At 34.9% G+C, this 15,978-nt stretch overlaps 1 protein-coding gene across 2 annotated transcripts in view; it reads right to left on the bottom strand.

The window, feature by feature from the left end:
• Window positions 1-1,303: 1,303 nt before the first annotated feature.
• The window catches only part of LOC145303533 (next to BRCA1 gene 1 protein-like), a 165,087-nt gene continuing 150,412 nt past the window's right edge, over window positions 1,304-15,978 (bottom strand). For both annotated transcript variants that reach the window (XM_080144990.1, XM_080144991.1), the window contains 2 exons: window positions 11,564-11,678; window positions 1,304-1,824 (listed from right to left, as the gene is read on the bottom strand). In XM_080144990.1, coding sequence (XP_080001116.1) covers window positions 1,510-1,824; window positions 11,564-11,678 — 430 coding nt within the window. In that variant the 3' untranslated portion in view covers window positions 1,304-1,509. The remainder of the gene's footprint in view (window positions 1,825-11,563; window positions 11,679-15,978) is intronic.

Below are 15,978 nucleotides of genomic sequence, written 5' to 3'. Positions count from 1 at the left end.
ATGCATCCAAACCAAAGCAGGAGTAAAAGGGAAAGAAAAGCGAGGAGGCAGGAGTTATAAAATAAAGTTGTTCTAGTTTTTATCTTATTGTTCTCATCTTTGTTCTTATGAGTTTTCTTGACTCTTTTTTTAAATAAAGAAAAACAGACAAACTTCCAACCAAACTGTTGAATCAGAGTTCACTGTAGATATAAATCCCAATATATGCAAAGAGTAGGAAATTAAAAAAAAAAGGAAACCTCCGCCAAACGCACGGATGATGAAGGATTAGTATATATATATATATATATATATATATATATATATATATATATATATATATATATATATATATTATGAAAAAGCAAATTCTCAGATCTGGTCCAAGATGGCAGATTTTGCATACACAAAAGGGCTTGGTATTAATTCAAATGGTTTTATAATAAATAATTAAAATGTGTCCCTTCAATTATTTATTATTGTTATATATCATTATGGATAGGTAAAATGTGATACAGCCGTGTATAGGTAAAATATGATAAAAGCTATCTGTCAATGATATTTATATATGTAGGTATTAAAAATAATTAAAAATAAAAAATAGAAATAATTATATATATATATATATATATATATATATATATATATATATATATATATATATATATATGCACAGACACTAGTTATATCTTTTGGACATGCTTTGACCACTCAGTACTCTCAAGCCATCTTTAGACGTCATTTGTCAAAGATAGAACCTGACTCCAACAAGAATGACACCTAAAGAAGTCCGAATGATACACAGAATGATGATAATAGTCAAAACTTTTTAATAATGTAAATATTTTATATATTAGTAAAGTGTAGAACAGTTAACAGTCGAGTAATTTGAAAGAAAAAACTACAAATAATACAAAATGCAGAAAAATTTAATTAGCCATCGACCTATATACTTTTAACATGCTAAAACGCCTTTTAAGTTTTATTTATTTCAAAATTTGATTCCATTCAAAGCTGTATTCGTGACACACAAAAAAAAGTACTGATAGCCACCTATATTTTTATTCACTATCGATTTTATGGAGGCGCCAAAAAATAAAAATCCGGAACAAGGAGCTTGCCACTTGGACTTAGGATTAGTGGTAGGAAAAAGTATTTTTTTTTTTTACTTTTAACATAAAGCAACAGTTAAGCAAGATCTTAGTGATACTTTTGGTTTACCTGTGTTAATAATCAAACTTCCATAGAAATAAAAAAATTTTCAATAAAAAATCTTAAAACAGTTTCAGCACATTAAAAGTATACAGGTTGGTAGATAATTAAATTCTTCCATGTTTAGTATGAACTATTTTTTGTTGTTTTTTGTTTTTTCCAGTTCTTGAATGTTAACTATGCTGCACTTTTACCGCATATATATCCTCCAAAATGGTTATGTTAGCAATTAAGATAGCTTAAAGGTAAAATTATTTTATTAGGAATACATGCTGTGCCACTGCCCCTCAATGTAGGTTTAGACATTTCCATCAAAGCTCAGTGGCGTGTAGTGTGCCATGTCATCATCCCCTCTGTCTGCAAGATCTCCTGGACCACCTTTTCCACATTGTTGGCGTGTTTGTCCAGCAGTCTCTGGTTGATATCACGGTTTGCAAATCCCATCTCGATGAGCTGGTTCATTGGAGAGTTTATTTCATGTTGGAAACGAGGTTTTGGCCACTGGCGTTGAACCCCAATGCCAGGCGTGTTACCTGTGAATCCAGATGCGATGTTTAGGCCCAGGTTATTGGTGCCAACGTTGCTTGTGCCATTGTGTTGGTAATAAGGAACGTGTTGTATGCTACGATCCACCTGTAGAGAATACAAAACAAGAAGAAGAAATAATATTAGCAGAGAATATTGAAATTTCACCGTTCATTCAAATAAATAGGTTTGCATTTTATCATTTTACTAGCAAGAAGACCTGGTGTTGTTCGGGATTGAATTAGAATTATTACTACATCTTTTTTTAATATGCTCATAACATCCTATTATTTCCTTTGTTTTTACTGCACTATTCACCCATTTCACCTCTGATAAAGGCTTAACAAAATGAAATTTTAGACACCAATCTAAATTAGTGTCTTATATATATGGTTTAAATTTCATTAAAATAGGATGCATGTATTTGAAGTTTTAAGGGGGTTCTGTCTCAATTGGTCACTTAGAAGTGGGGATTTATCACATAGATCAACAGAGATTTGAAACTACTTCCATTGTTTTCCTTAGAAAATGTTATATTTATGATAAAAACTTCATCAAAATAGAGTATATAGATGTGTTTCATTAATTTTAATTCTGAAAACGTTATTTACAATCAAATTCTCACATGTTTAGAGACAAAATGTTTGAAGTTTATTTTTGTCACTGGTTTTGTAAATATATTGGTGATATTTTGTTCTGATGTTATGTAATTTACAATAATGGATTCCTGTTTTATTTCATTTTTTATGAAGTGATATTTAATATTTATATGTTTAGATCTTTGGTGAATTACTGTGTTCTGTGCTAAGACTATGCTTGCTTGGTTATCGCAATTTATTACAAGAGCTTTAGTTAATTCTGGTTTTAAAACAGTCTTTAGAGTGGCCTTCAGATATAGCACTTCTTGTGCAGAATTTGAGAGTGCAATAAATTCAGCTTCACACGTAGAAAGGGTCACAATCTGCTGCTTTTTAGATTTCTATGAAATAATAGGCCCATCGATAATATAAATCTCACCTGTCTGTTTAAATGTATGTATGTATGTATGTATGTATGTATGTATGAATGCCTAAAACTTTCAACAGAGGCAATGGATTTTCACGAGACTGGTATCATATTGAAGCTCAACCCTTTGGACGACAAATATAGAAAAATTTGGCCAAAAACATTAATTCCTTCACCCTCAACTGGGCACTTTTCTACAGGGAGGGGTCGTTTTTTTTCGCCGATATTTTCGAAAGTCATCCCCTCTTTTTGATTGTCTAGCCTTAATTTAAACCTGATACTTCCGGTTTGGTGATGGATGCAACAGCAAATACGTTATGTCATTTTTTCACATTCGTTGCCTCCTTCACAGTATGAATCCAAGCCTGCCTACCTACTACCACTTTTCTTTGTTTGCTCAACACACACCTTCAAACACCTGGGCAACGCCGGGAACCAAAGCTAGTCTAAAATAATATCCAGTTATACTTTTTGATCTTTATCATTTCCCCAATCTGAATCAGGAAACCCCTTATTTTGGAGGATTTGTAGATTTTCTAAATACTAAAGATTGTTCTTTGGTATTTTTAGATAACAAAGGACTTGTTTATCCATGTTTAAATCTTTAATTGTCAGTCTTGATAATTTTTGTGATAGTTTTGTTACTGTGTAACATATATTAGGTCTTGTTACTTTCATTAAATATATTAGACTTCCTATCATCTCTCGATATAGTTTATCATCAATTATTTCTGATTCTGGGTTCATCTTTTCATTTATATCATTTTCTACCAGTATAGTACGTTCCTTGCAGTTTTGCATTTGAAACTTTAATAGAATTTTATCGAAGTACCACGATTAGTTCATCATAATAATTTCTTTTTCATGAGTAAACTGCATACCTAGAAATTATGATATCTGGCCAAGATCAGCCATTTTTAATTTTTTATTTAATCCATTTTTAGCATTGCATCACAATTTGATGATAGTAAAATGTCATCAACCCGTAAGACTAAAATCAGAAATATATTGTTTACAGTTTGAGTATACAAATAGGGGTTCATTGGGTATTGTTTGAATTGTTGTTCAATCGAATAATTATAAAATATTTGATTCTAATTTCTTGCACTTTGTTTCAAACCATACAGTGATTTATTAAATCTCCATATGTAATTTTTATTTTTTATTACAAATCCCTCTGAAGAGGTAATATAAATTTCAGTCTATTGGGGCATTTAAATAAGCATTTCTTTTTTATGTCCATTTGATGGATGTTAAAGTTATTGTGACGCAATTTGCATTAAAATTCTGATTATCATTAAATTTGTGGTCGATAAAAAGAAATGAAACGTATTCTATGCCATAAATCTGAGAAAATCCTTTAACAACAAATTTTGCCTTATACTGTTCAATGCTTGACACAGTAATCTGTTTTTGTAATTTTCTGTTATAACATATCTATTTCAGCTTCTTTACATATTTACACGGCACAATAAAACTTCATGATTATAGGTGCAGACGATAATCTCTTTATTTGCAGTTAGTGCACAATGAAATAAAACAAAAATGAAACTGCAGCACTAAGCTTAATGTGGGTATATTTGGCTTCCTCCGAAGGAAGAAGTTTGATGGGAGTATGAAATTCACAGGAGGTCCCTAGTGGCAATGTTCAACATAACTTAATTTTGGTGATTAAACGGAAACCAGTTATAAAAAAAAAGGTAAAGTAGTTAACCATAAACAAGGGTGACCCGAAGGCACCCTTTTCATTAGCGCTACTGCACCGAAATGTAGATGAGCGTGTGTCTCTTTTCCTAGGTTTACCTTATTTACCATTGATTATCACTTTCTAATGCTAGTGTTTAAGCAATAGGTCATCAAGTACACTTGAACCTCAGTAAACACTTTAACCATTATACCAAATGTAATTATAATGATTTATAATATAAAAAGGGCAGTTGTTTTTTTATTATTATTTTACTTTGGTTAGTTTTAAGTGCTCAATAGGCTGCATTGTCCCATTGGCTACTGTACACTTATTAATCCTTATACTCGAGTGACCTCCGGGCCTTGATAGGTGGCGACTCCTTTATAAACAAAAAAAAAAAAAATCCGGGGGTTAACACTCAATTTAATTATGATTTGAATGGACGTTGTTCCCTTTATGGTTGCTATTTGTATTCCATTACAGCTTGGTCTTCCAGGGATTGTTTCCAAGTATTTCTTAAGATTTTTTTCATTAGGCCAATTGCTGAGATCACAGCTGGTATGATGTTGATTTCTTTAAGGAACCATGTCATTTTTAAATCATTCTTTAGATCCTAATATTTTGTTATCTTTTCCCGTTCAGCTCTATTAAGGCCATAGTCATTTGGGACTATGGCATCGATAATGAGTGCAGTTCTTTCGGGCTTGTTCCATATTACAATGTCTAATTTAATAGCCTTGTCTTTAATGTATTTGCCCGCCTGTATGTCTTTGTCATAGAAGACTGTCACTTTTCTGTTGTATGTTTGTATGTTTAGTAAAAAGTTAAAAAATGATGAAACAAATGCCAAAAAGTTAAAATATTTTGATCAGTGTTTCTCGGATGAATAATATCTAAAATTTAGAAAAAATCATTCATTCTCTGGATGGTCAACTGGGCCAGTTTTCGTTATGGAGGGTTGCTTTTTCAGTTTTTGGAAAGAAAATACAGAGTTATTCCTAAAGAAATCTGTGATATAAAGGAGAGTTGTTGCTGAGTTTGAAAAGCTAGAGAGCCATGGGATTGGTGGAGGAGTGACAGGGGACAGGGAGACACAAAATGAGGGATGTGGGAAAGAGAGAAAGATAGAGAGACGGATAGAGAGATAGAAGTTTTAATAGAAATATGTTACACTTTTTTCCCCAGGCAACATCTAATAGCTTTACTAATATAAAATAAATTAAACCTGATTTTGAATTAATCAATGGGGTTCAGTAATAAGAAAAACTGGGTTAAGATCACAGTGTAGTATCTGTTTTGATGTTACAATTAAGTTGATTTGTCTTTAGTCAATGTACAGGAAACCCTTCTATACTAAGGCAATCTTTATTTTTGCCTACTGCCAGAGTGCTCCTTTTCTTGGGGAGTTGGTTTTCTCCTATATTAAAAACGACCTTGTGTCACATTTTGCTCTTGTGGGGAAGCAAATTAACACAATAACAATCACTGAGATATAATTATTCAATCAGACAGAAGATAAGATTTTAACTCCATGAATAATTAATAGGGAGCAACACTGAAAGAGTCTTTCCAGATGCTAGCGTTGAGTATTTCTTGCAAAAAGTGTGCATCAGGGATAGTGTAGTTATGATCTTCAGGTGCAGTAGGTTATACACTAGGATTAACAGTGTATGAATGACGGTAGAATCAGCTAAAATGAGCAAAAACCTAACAGCCAGCCATGGTTCTCTCCGGAATGTGCTGCTGCCATTGCACACAGAAATCACTTTTTCAATTGCTTCCAACGTAATAGATGTACTGAGACTAAAGCTGCCTTCAGGTCTGCCAGCAACCACTGTAAAAAAGTAATCAAGAATGCGAGAGAGTTGTATTCTCAGTTCGTCAAGTCCAAAGTAGCTGAGCAGCGGCTAGGGTCCCATCAGTTTTGGCAAATAGCAAACAGAATCCTGAAGAGAACTGTATGCTCTATCCCAACTATCATTAATGGACCTGAGGTAATCTCGTCAGCATCAGACAAAGCCAAACTCTTTGCCAAGAACTTTGCAGCTAATTCTACCCTTTATGACCAAGGCCGTCATCTGAAAACACGCTATGTGACATACAATTATCTGTACGTGATGTTGCCAAGCTAATCAAAAACCTTGCTTCCAGTAAAGCAACTGGCCCTGACAGCATTCCAATTATAGTGCTCAAAAAGCTTCAACCAGAACTAGCGCGCGTACTTATAAAGTTATTTAAGTACTGTCTTAAGGAGAAATGCTTCCCAACACCTTGAAAAATCTCATCAGTATGCCCTGTATTTAAGAATTCAGGCAATCGCTCATCTCCCTCTCAGTACAGACCAATAAGTTTCCTGTGCGTCATGAGTAAGCTGCTGGAATCTGTGTTAAACAGAGAAGTAATCAACCACCTCAGCGAAAATAACCTTCTTAGTGACATGCAATATGCTTTCCGTTCTTCTAGATCTACAGCAGATATGCTTACAGTTATATCTCATAGGATTAGTGAATCTCTCGATGGAGGCTTCCTCTCTAGGGCAATTGCTCTAGACATATCAAAGGCTTTTGATAGGGTATGGCATAAAGGTTTAGATCTCTAGCTATGGTATAGCTGGAAATGCTTTCTCCATTATTAAATCATTTCTTTCTGATAGGCTAATAAGAGTGGTAGTTGATGGGCAGAAATCAGAAGCTCTCAGTATTAATACTAGAGTCCCTCAGGGGTCCATCCTCTCTTCCTGGTCTACATTAATGATCTTCTAAATCACATATTTAGATCATTTGTAGACATTTATGCTGATGACACTACTATCTATGGTAGCACATCAAAGACCGTAAATGATCAAGTTCTCTCTGATTCTCTCTCCTCTGATCTTGAGCATGTAGTACAATGGGGGAAGAGGTGGCTGGTTACTTTTAATGCACCTAAAACCAAGCTTCTATCTCTACATCATCTACACTCTGATGCCAATCTGGCATCGGTTGAAATGAATGGTTCTCGTTTTGGGGAGGCTTCATGTTTTGACAAGCTTCTGGGCTTGACCTTTACACCTGACCTGAAGTGGAACACATACATCAAGTCGCTGGAAAAATGGTGGGATCATTCTACCGCTCCAGCAGATATCTCATTCCTGATGCAATTCTCTACCTGCATAAAAGCCAGGTACAGCCAATGATGGAGGACTGTCGCCACATCTGGGCAGAAGCTGCTAGAAACAGCTTATTCTCTTTTGACAGAGTTCAAAATAGACTTTGTAGCTTAGTGGGAGATGCTTTTTTCTCTTCCCTGCAACCTCTTTCCCACAGAAGAGACGTTGCGGGCTTATCTCTGCTTTATCGTTATTTTCATGGCAAGTGCTCGTTTGAGCTTCAATCTATGGTCCCCCTTCACCAAATTTTCACGAAAAACACTCGTCTATCCAAAACCACTATCAATAATTTCCCACATTCTTTATCTGTACCTAAACCTAAAAGTAGATTCCATGAACAAAGCTTCTTTCTCAGAATTGCATGCTTGTGGAATTCTCTTCCAATTGCCTGCTTTCCAGCTGACTACAATCTAATTGTCTTCAAGTCCAACGTAAACAAGTTCTTGATGAACCGTTCCCCTAAGTAATCCAATTTACAAAAATCCCACTACTTATGTTTACTACACTATAGTCACGTTGACTAATGTATGCCCATTAACCCTTAATCTCAGGTGGCTTCTGGACCTTGATAAGTGGTGATTCCTGTGTAAAAAAAAATAGGAGGAGGAGCAGTTTGGTTTTATGGCAAATCAACCACAGTGGGTCATTTTATGCCAGATATGGTTTATATGTTTGTGCAATCTGAAAGTGATTAGTTTGTTGGAATAAAGTTTAGGTCAGTAATAGTTTGCTTAATGTTATTGCTGTAAAACCAATTTCTGTTAGTTTTTGTTTTATATGAGTTGGAAATATTCTGGGTTTTTTTTTAAACACTTTATTATTTTAGAGGCAAGTACTTCTTTGAATAACTGTGCAAGGATTGTTGTATGATAGTTTTTCCTGCAAATGTTCTTTTTGTTGTTGTTTTGCAGTCAATTAACATATGGTTGACTGAGAGTAGTTGATTGCAGCAGGTACACAAAGGTGCCGTTTCTCCTTTGAGCAGGTAGGCATGTGTTAAGTATGTGTGTCCAATTCTATTTCTACTTAATATGTATTGTTTTTTTAGTAGAGTTTCTTGCAAGCATATTGTGTCTGAGTTGTGTTTTGTCATTATGCATTTTATTTCTTCATAGTTCGATTTTATACCCCTTCTCCCAGTTCCATTGTATTATGTTTTATTTTTTCCATTACCATGTGACCTATCGTTTAGTGTTTTTGAGAATCTTCTGTTCTATGAGATTTGTTTGTGGTGTTTACAGGAATTTCTTCCCATTCCATTTTTTTCTAGTGTGCTATACCTGTTGCTAAATTCAGGTACTGTGTTTGTAGTTTTTATTTCATGTTTGTGTCTGGATTGGAATCGCTGATGTGGCTTGTCATGATGTTTAGATTTGGGTAAGGACTGTTTATACTGGGATTTGTCTTTGTATGTTTGTGTGGTTTCCGTACAACAAGATTTTTGGGTTTTTTTTTTTTTAGATCTTGTTGATCTTGATTTTGGGGAGATTTAGGTATTTTATATTGATTTTTTCTTGCTGTGAGTCTTGTGATAGTGTTCATTGTTGCTCTTGAGTATTTTTTGTTGTTGTTGTTGTTGTGTATGTAGGGTTTTGGGGTAGGGATTGTTTAGATTGTCAGAGATTGCATTTTTGACATTCAGAATTGGAAGTAATTTGCAGTGAAGTTACTCTTGAGTAAAGGCAGGCTGGATAGGAAGTCTCAACAATTTTGTTGGCTTCTGAGAAGATGTTCCTAGTGTGTTTAATTTTTGTTATCTCTTTCTTTCTTCCATGTTTCACAGAATCTTGAGTCAGCTGAATGTTCGCCTTGGCAGTATATCCATTTCAGTTGTTGGCAGGTGGCTTCCTGATGGTCTGATCCATCCATTTCACAATTTTTACATATTTTCTTTCTGTTACACGAGTTTTTGTGGTGCTCAAACTTCTGGCAGTTGTAACATCTAAATGGATTAGGAATAAAATATTTCTGTATGCTTCTTGTTTTTGACTTCTACTGTCAAAGTATTGTTACGAGTTTTTTTTATTAATTTTGGAGCCACATTGACTATGAGATATTCTTCTATTATGAAGGGTGAGTTTGGTGATGGGTTTGTCATTCACCAACTCCAAAACTATGTATGTTGAATAGTAGGTAGTTATTTCTTTCGTTTCGCTATCAGTGTCTGCATACGTATCAGATTCTGGACATGGTCTTTTACTGTATTTCTTGCCTTTATTTGCAATGGCTTATGATTTGTTGTTAAGTGCTATATGTAAGTTTTTTGTTTCATTGGCTATGCTCCCCACTTACCTCGAAACCCCATAAGGGGATGCACCTAGGGTGAAACCCATTCATCTAATAACATCAGGGTGAAACAGCCAATATACTCATGCTGATGATTGATAATTTAAGATTCTATTCCTGGGTTTTCATTCCCAAAATAATTACTCACTGGGGATAGTAAAGGGTATGCATCCTTCCTCAGCAAGATTGACCCTGCAGCCATTGTTTTGATTTAGATTTTGTATATCTGAGATAGGGCTAACATGACCAGCCAATTGGTCAGATCGGGCCTCTCCAACCGCATATCTAGTTCAGTAAGGGCCAAAGTGATGTGTTGCAAACCACATGATCTCTTTAGTTATCAGATCATGGACTGCTCAGCCACCAGGATCCCATCCTTGAGCATTACAGGTCACCACCCATGGCTAACAGGTAGCCTCATTGGGAGTGGAAGGGAGGGCTTTACCCTCTGCAGTGGGTCAGTCGGCATATTCTAATGCCCCACCGACATGGCCTCATAGGTTTGTATAACAGTGTGGACATTATCAGTTCCTTAAATCCTTAAATCTGTTTTTATAAATCTTTGTGGACATTTCTAAATTTGAGTTTTTCCTTGCATATGTTTGGTTGGTCATCATGTTCAGTTTCTCAGCCTTAGAAAAACAATTGTAAGTTATTATACCAAGTAAAGTTACAGAACAACTAAAAAATATTTTTTTTCAAGTTAGTTTCTATTTTACCGATAGTTGGGACCCTAACAGATACTACCAATCTGGATCACAGTAGACCTAGGAGCAATGGCAATTAAGTGGTGGCACCACATTCTCCAAAGCCTGTAAGCTGGGTCTTCACCATCGGATATAGTTTAAGGTCATATCCAGGACTGAAAAGTAGATAGGCGATGGGTTGTGTTAACAATGTGATATAGGTAAAATTTGAGTTATATTGAGTTGCTATAGGAATTTTGGATTAGCTAGATGTAATGTTATTACTTTTAAAATGGACCAAACATTGTATGCAGAGACTTGCAAAAAAAAAAAAAGAAAGAAAGGTGAAAGAAAAAGTTATTTACTTTGTTCAGTTTCATATGCAAGTTGCTGACAAGTATTTACAACATGGCACAATATGTTCTTTCTTTCTATTTCCTGGTCAGATAGCAATCCTTTGCTTTTAACTGTTGCGTTGCAGTAATTCTCTCGGAAATCAACAAGTCAGCTGCTCACTTGCATGCTTGTTGGGCACGCCTTCCAAATCGCCACCCGTCTTTTCATTTTTCTTTCAATCTTGATATATATATATATATATATATATATATATATATATATATATATATGCATTTAATTCCATGCTCACACCCACGGTTTAAATGCTGATGTGAGATTGACTCTGCATGCAAGTTGTCAATATGTGTACATAAATGACGGAGCCAGTGACTACATTACACAGACATACTGTATGATCTTGATAAATAGGAGTGTTAAAACAGCCCCTCCACTTATCAAACGGAGACTATATGACCAGAATAAATTCTGAGTTAAGAAAATGAAGATACCTTGATATCATGAAGGAGGTGAGGGATTATAACAGCTGAAGCATAAAAATAACAACGAAAATGGGGATTTGTAGTCCGAGTGATTGAAACAATACAAATTTTGTTATTGTTCTTCATTATTATGATAAATAAATTAAACAAACTCCAGTTATAAAATTTAACAAAAACAAAATAATGAATCTATACTTACTGGTCTCGCCTGCAAGGAGAAGAAGACATCTTTAGCCGTAGAATAGGCTTGGGCCGCAGCTCGAGATGCAGCATTCACAGCGGTTGACATCAACTGATTTGCAAAATCTGAAGGGCTGGAAAAAAAACAGAAGAAAATGAAAGGCATAATTGCATTGATCGACTGATGAAAAGACATGGTTGATGAAACATTCTGAAAGGAAAAGATGAAAACAAGAAGTCATATATTATGGAGATTGGTAATATTTTTGACAAAGTTGCCACTACCCATCACTGAAATCTCTCGAAAGAAGAGGAGAGGATCTGATGAAGAAACCAAGACTGGCTCTGGATGTATCTGCAGTTTTATTTATTTATTTTTTTTTTTTTTTGCTTCCTAACTTATGGCTGTGAAAAAAAAATTATAATGCCACTTTTAGCAGTAGCAACATATTTTTAAAAAAATGCTTTTGGTAGTTACTATGCATCTGCGTTAGGTACTTCCTCCTTTGGAGGAAGTTGATTCAGCTAGCCTAGGGCGAATGCTGCTGGCTATATAATCTGGCACAGACTTAAATTCTGTCAAACTACCATTCTTTTGAAAATTATTATATTGTATGAAATATAAAATCTATTATTATACTAAATGTGCATTAATCAGTGTTTGTTTCTCTAAGGATTATTTTTTCCTATTTACTTTAATTGCATACAAATAGATGCTAAAATATAGTTTACTTTTGAGGTTTTTGTTTTCAGACACGGCACGAAGCCACTTAACATAAAGAGCTAAAAATAAAATAGTACTTCAAGATAAAAAACTAGCCAACAATGAATGTTATCTGGATAGATTCCAACCCAGAAAACAGCAATTCTTTCCCCATTGTCAGAAAAGTCACTCATTGTAAGGACTAAAGTACACAGTAAGGGAAGCAAGGGGCTACAGGAAGTAAACCCAAGGTCCATATTTTCAGTCATATTTAAAATAAATTATGTTTGAGTTGTTCTAATTAGTTATAATTTATAATTATCTAAGTTTTAGATTTTATTCCTTTGTATTGAAACAAAGAGGAAGTAGGAGATTCCTTCCTTTCCAACAGAAAAAAAAAAACAAAGAAACATTTTTCAATTAAATGTCCCGTTTGTATCCGTAGCAAATATCAATAAAAACAATAAAATATTTCTAAAATAGTAAAACAAGAGAAAACATTATTTTTTACATTGCACACATGTTTTTACAGCGAAATATACTAGTTTTTAAATATCCTCATCAGTTGTCAGGTAAGTAAAACATTCACATTGTTAAAAACATCATTTACTAAAAAAAAAATAAAAAATATTTGTTTAATTTCCTGTCATCAATATAATCAATTTAAGGAGATTCTTAATAGTTTGACTATTAGTTTCAAGGTCAGAATTTTGTGTCCACAGACAAATAGAATATAATTTTTATTTAGTCTTTACTAGTAGGGATACTCGGCGTTGCCTAAGGCAAAAATGTAACATATTTCTATTAAAATTTTTGGTACTCATGCAGAGAGTGATCAAAGGTAAGGCAAATAAATACTTTCAAGGACTTTTTTTTTAAGAAAAATTGAAAAACATTTTTTTTTTTTTGTCTTTTGGCGTGTTTTTTTGTTGTTTGTTTTTTGGGGTGTTATTTTGTTTTGTTTTGGGGTTTTTTTTTTCAAAGAAAAACCTGAAAACTAGAAAAGTTGAAACAAAACTGGGTGGGATAGTTTTTTTTATATTGAAACAGATGTTGTTGTTGTTTCCTCAGACCGTTGTTTTATTAATGGTGTGTGTGCGTAGATCGTATTCCGCATTCGCGCTGGAGGTCGTTCTGTGTTGCTCACTTGAACGCCCACAAGTAGATTATTTTAATTATAATGGCAATTGTCAGCCTAGACTTGACAAAAAAGGTACCAGTCCAGATGATGTAAAGGTTCGGGATTTGGTAGCCTGACACCTTCACGCACAGCCATCGCATACCTTTCCTCTTATAATAAGATTGTACTTGTGTCCATATGATGCACAAGTTTTCGTCTATGCCAGTAATTTTTTTTTTTTACAAAAGTCGAGGACTCCAGCTGGTGTTTTCAGCTGCTCACTTAAAGCTTTTCTTCCTCTTCTAAATTGTTGTTTGCTGCTTTGAATTTTCAACTCGTACGTTGTGTTGAAAACCATCGTGCTACATTGTCATTGGCTCAGCTTTATGTTACGTCAGACGGCTTAATTTCCTCGGCGACACTTGGCTTACTTTGGCTGTTGACGTTATGTTCCAGGGAAAACCGGGTGAGCGCTGAGTTACGTCTGGATCAGTCTCTGCATGAGTACCAAATTTTTATCTCTCTGTCTGTCTCTCTTTTCTCATTTTCCCTCCCTTTCTCCACTTCTCTCTTTCTTCTAAGCTCAGTCCATTCTTCTCTTGGAACACATGCACCTACGCACACACACACACACACACACACACACCACACACACACACACACAGACCAACTCTTTTTATAGATTCCTGGAGAAGAGAGTTGGCATGAGGGAATTAACTCCTTGATTAAAATCCCAACTTCCTAAATCTGTACTAGTTTATAACCAAAGAATAAATAAATTTTTTTCTAAATTTGAGATATTATTGTTGCAATATTTTTGGTATCATTATGAGGGTAAGGGTTACAAAAAAGTGGAAGATTTTATTCATAAACAGAGGTGATAAGAACTGACCAATCAGATAGAACCATGCTCTGCTACCAACCAATCAGAAACCAGATTCACTCCATAAAATATACTGAATCTTAGAATTTCTGCACCTAACTTTTTATCTTTACACGAAAAATAACTGCTGTTCATTTTTGTTTTCATCTGCAAGCTTTTACAATTCAAGACTTCTCTGGATTGGTTACTTTCAGGAAACTATACATCGTCTTAGTTTGCAAACTTTTACAATTCAAAGCTTCTCTAGATCGATACTGTCATTTTCGTTTGAAAAACATTTCTTTTCTAAAACTAAAATGACTTACAACTCAAGAATCATTCATCCGGAGCAACACTGATCAACAAAATATCAACTTTGTGGGTGCTTGTTTTGTAGTTTTAGTTAGACATACATACACATAGACAACTGTCTTTTATATTATGATTACAATCTACTAAACATAGAAACAATATAAAAAAAATTCCTTCTTCATCGTGACGTTTCTGAACTTTTGAGATGAGGATTGATTTTTCGTATCATTTGGATTCATCGGACTACTGTTCTCATCTTGACTGGTCTTACTAATTCTGATTGACACATTTTAAAATGTTGCAAAAACGTATTCCAACGGCGAAGGGGGATTATACAAGTGGTCATATAAGCTTCAGGAGTTGCAAAGGAATGCCTCTTGCAATCCCCCCCCTCCCACTATAACAATGTAAAGTATGGTGGCAGAAAGCCTGTTCTAAAGGTATTTTAATGGTGAATGCTCTGACAAACTACAAGCACTTGTACCCCCTTGATGTAAATACCCCTGATGAACCCGAGAAGCAGCTAAATCCCACCCCTACACAGTAGAGATCCCTAGGTGTAAGAAAACCTTCTACTGCAATAGTTTCTTCCCCAGAACTACTAGAGTTTGGAACTCCCTTCTGGGATTCTGCTTTCCCAACTGTACTGACATGCAGAAGTTCAAGTGTAATGTGAACAGACATCTTGCTGCTCATCTCCCTTCATAATATCCCTGCAACATCTCCCCGATAGTAGCTCCCTACTTCAAAGTAGCACTGTGTCTTGTTTGGGGTGAAAATTGAATAAAAACAGAGTGAAACTGGTAACAAGGGTTGTGTTATCTTTTCTGCAGCGAAGTTGTATTCACGATTCAGTATAATAAGAGAAGAGCAGAGTGAGCAACTAATAACAGGGGTTGTGCAGTTTGGTCCTGAAAGTCTCTTAGTTATGATGTGGTAGAAGCAAGAAACGAGATGGAGAGCTACAAGTAACAGGGGTTTGTGCTAACTGGTCGCCAGTAAACTACTAACATTGACTGGTCTGAAGCATCCTTTTATAACAAAAGGAACATTTTTTTTTCTTTTTTACAAGAGGGTCACCACTTATCAAGGCCCGAAAGCCACTTGAGGATGAAGGTTAATGAATGTAAGGTGGTAGTTTAGTAATCATTAATAGTGTAGATAGAGTAGAATTTGGATTATTTAAGAGGAAGGCTCAACAAGAACTTGTTTACATTGGACTTGAAGGCTACCATATTGTAATCAGTCGAGAAGCAGACCAGTGGAACATGCCTCCCGCCATTCCTCCTAGTTCATAAATTCATCAGCGTTTTTTAGCACTCAGGCTGGATTATTTCCCCTGATGCTGGCAGCACGAACGTAACAAATCCTCCTCTCAATTTTTCCCTTTTTTTCTCTAAAATATGAATTGTTCTCAAATCATATTATGTTGTCCCA

Source organism: Euprymna scolopes, chromosome 19 (assembly GCF_053919585.1).
Source record: "Euprymna scolopes isolate OS-2025 chromosome 19, ASM5391958v1, whole genome shotgun sequence".
Classification (NCBI taxonomy): Eukaryota; Metazoa; Mollusca; class Cephalopoda; order Sepiida; family Sepiolidae; genus Euprymna; species Euprymna scolopes.
The sequence above is the reverse complement of the archived record's forward strand: the minus strand, read 5'-3'. Positions and strand labels throughout refer to the sequence as shown.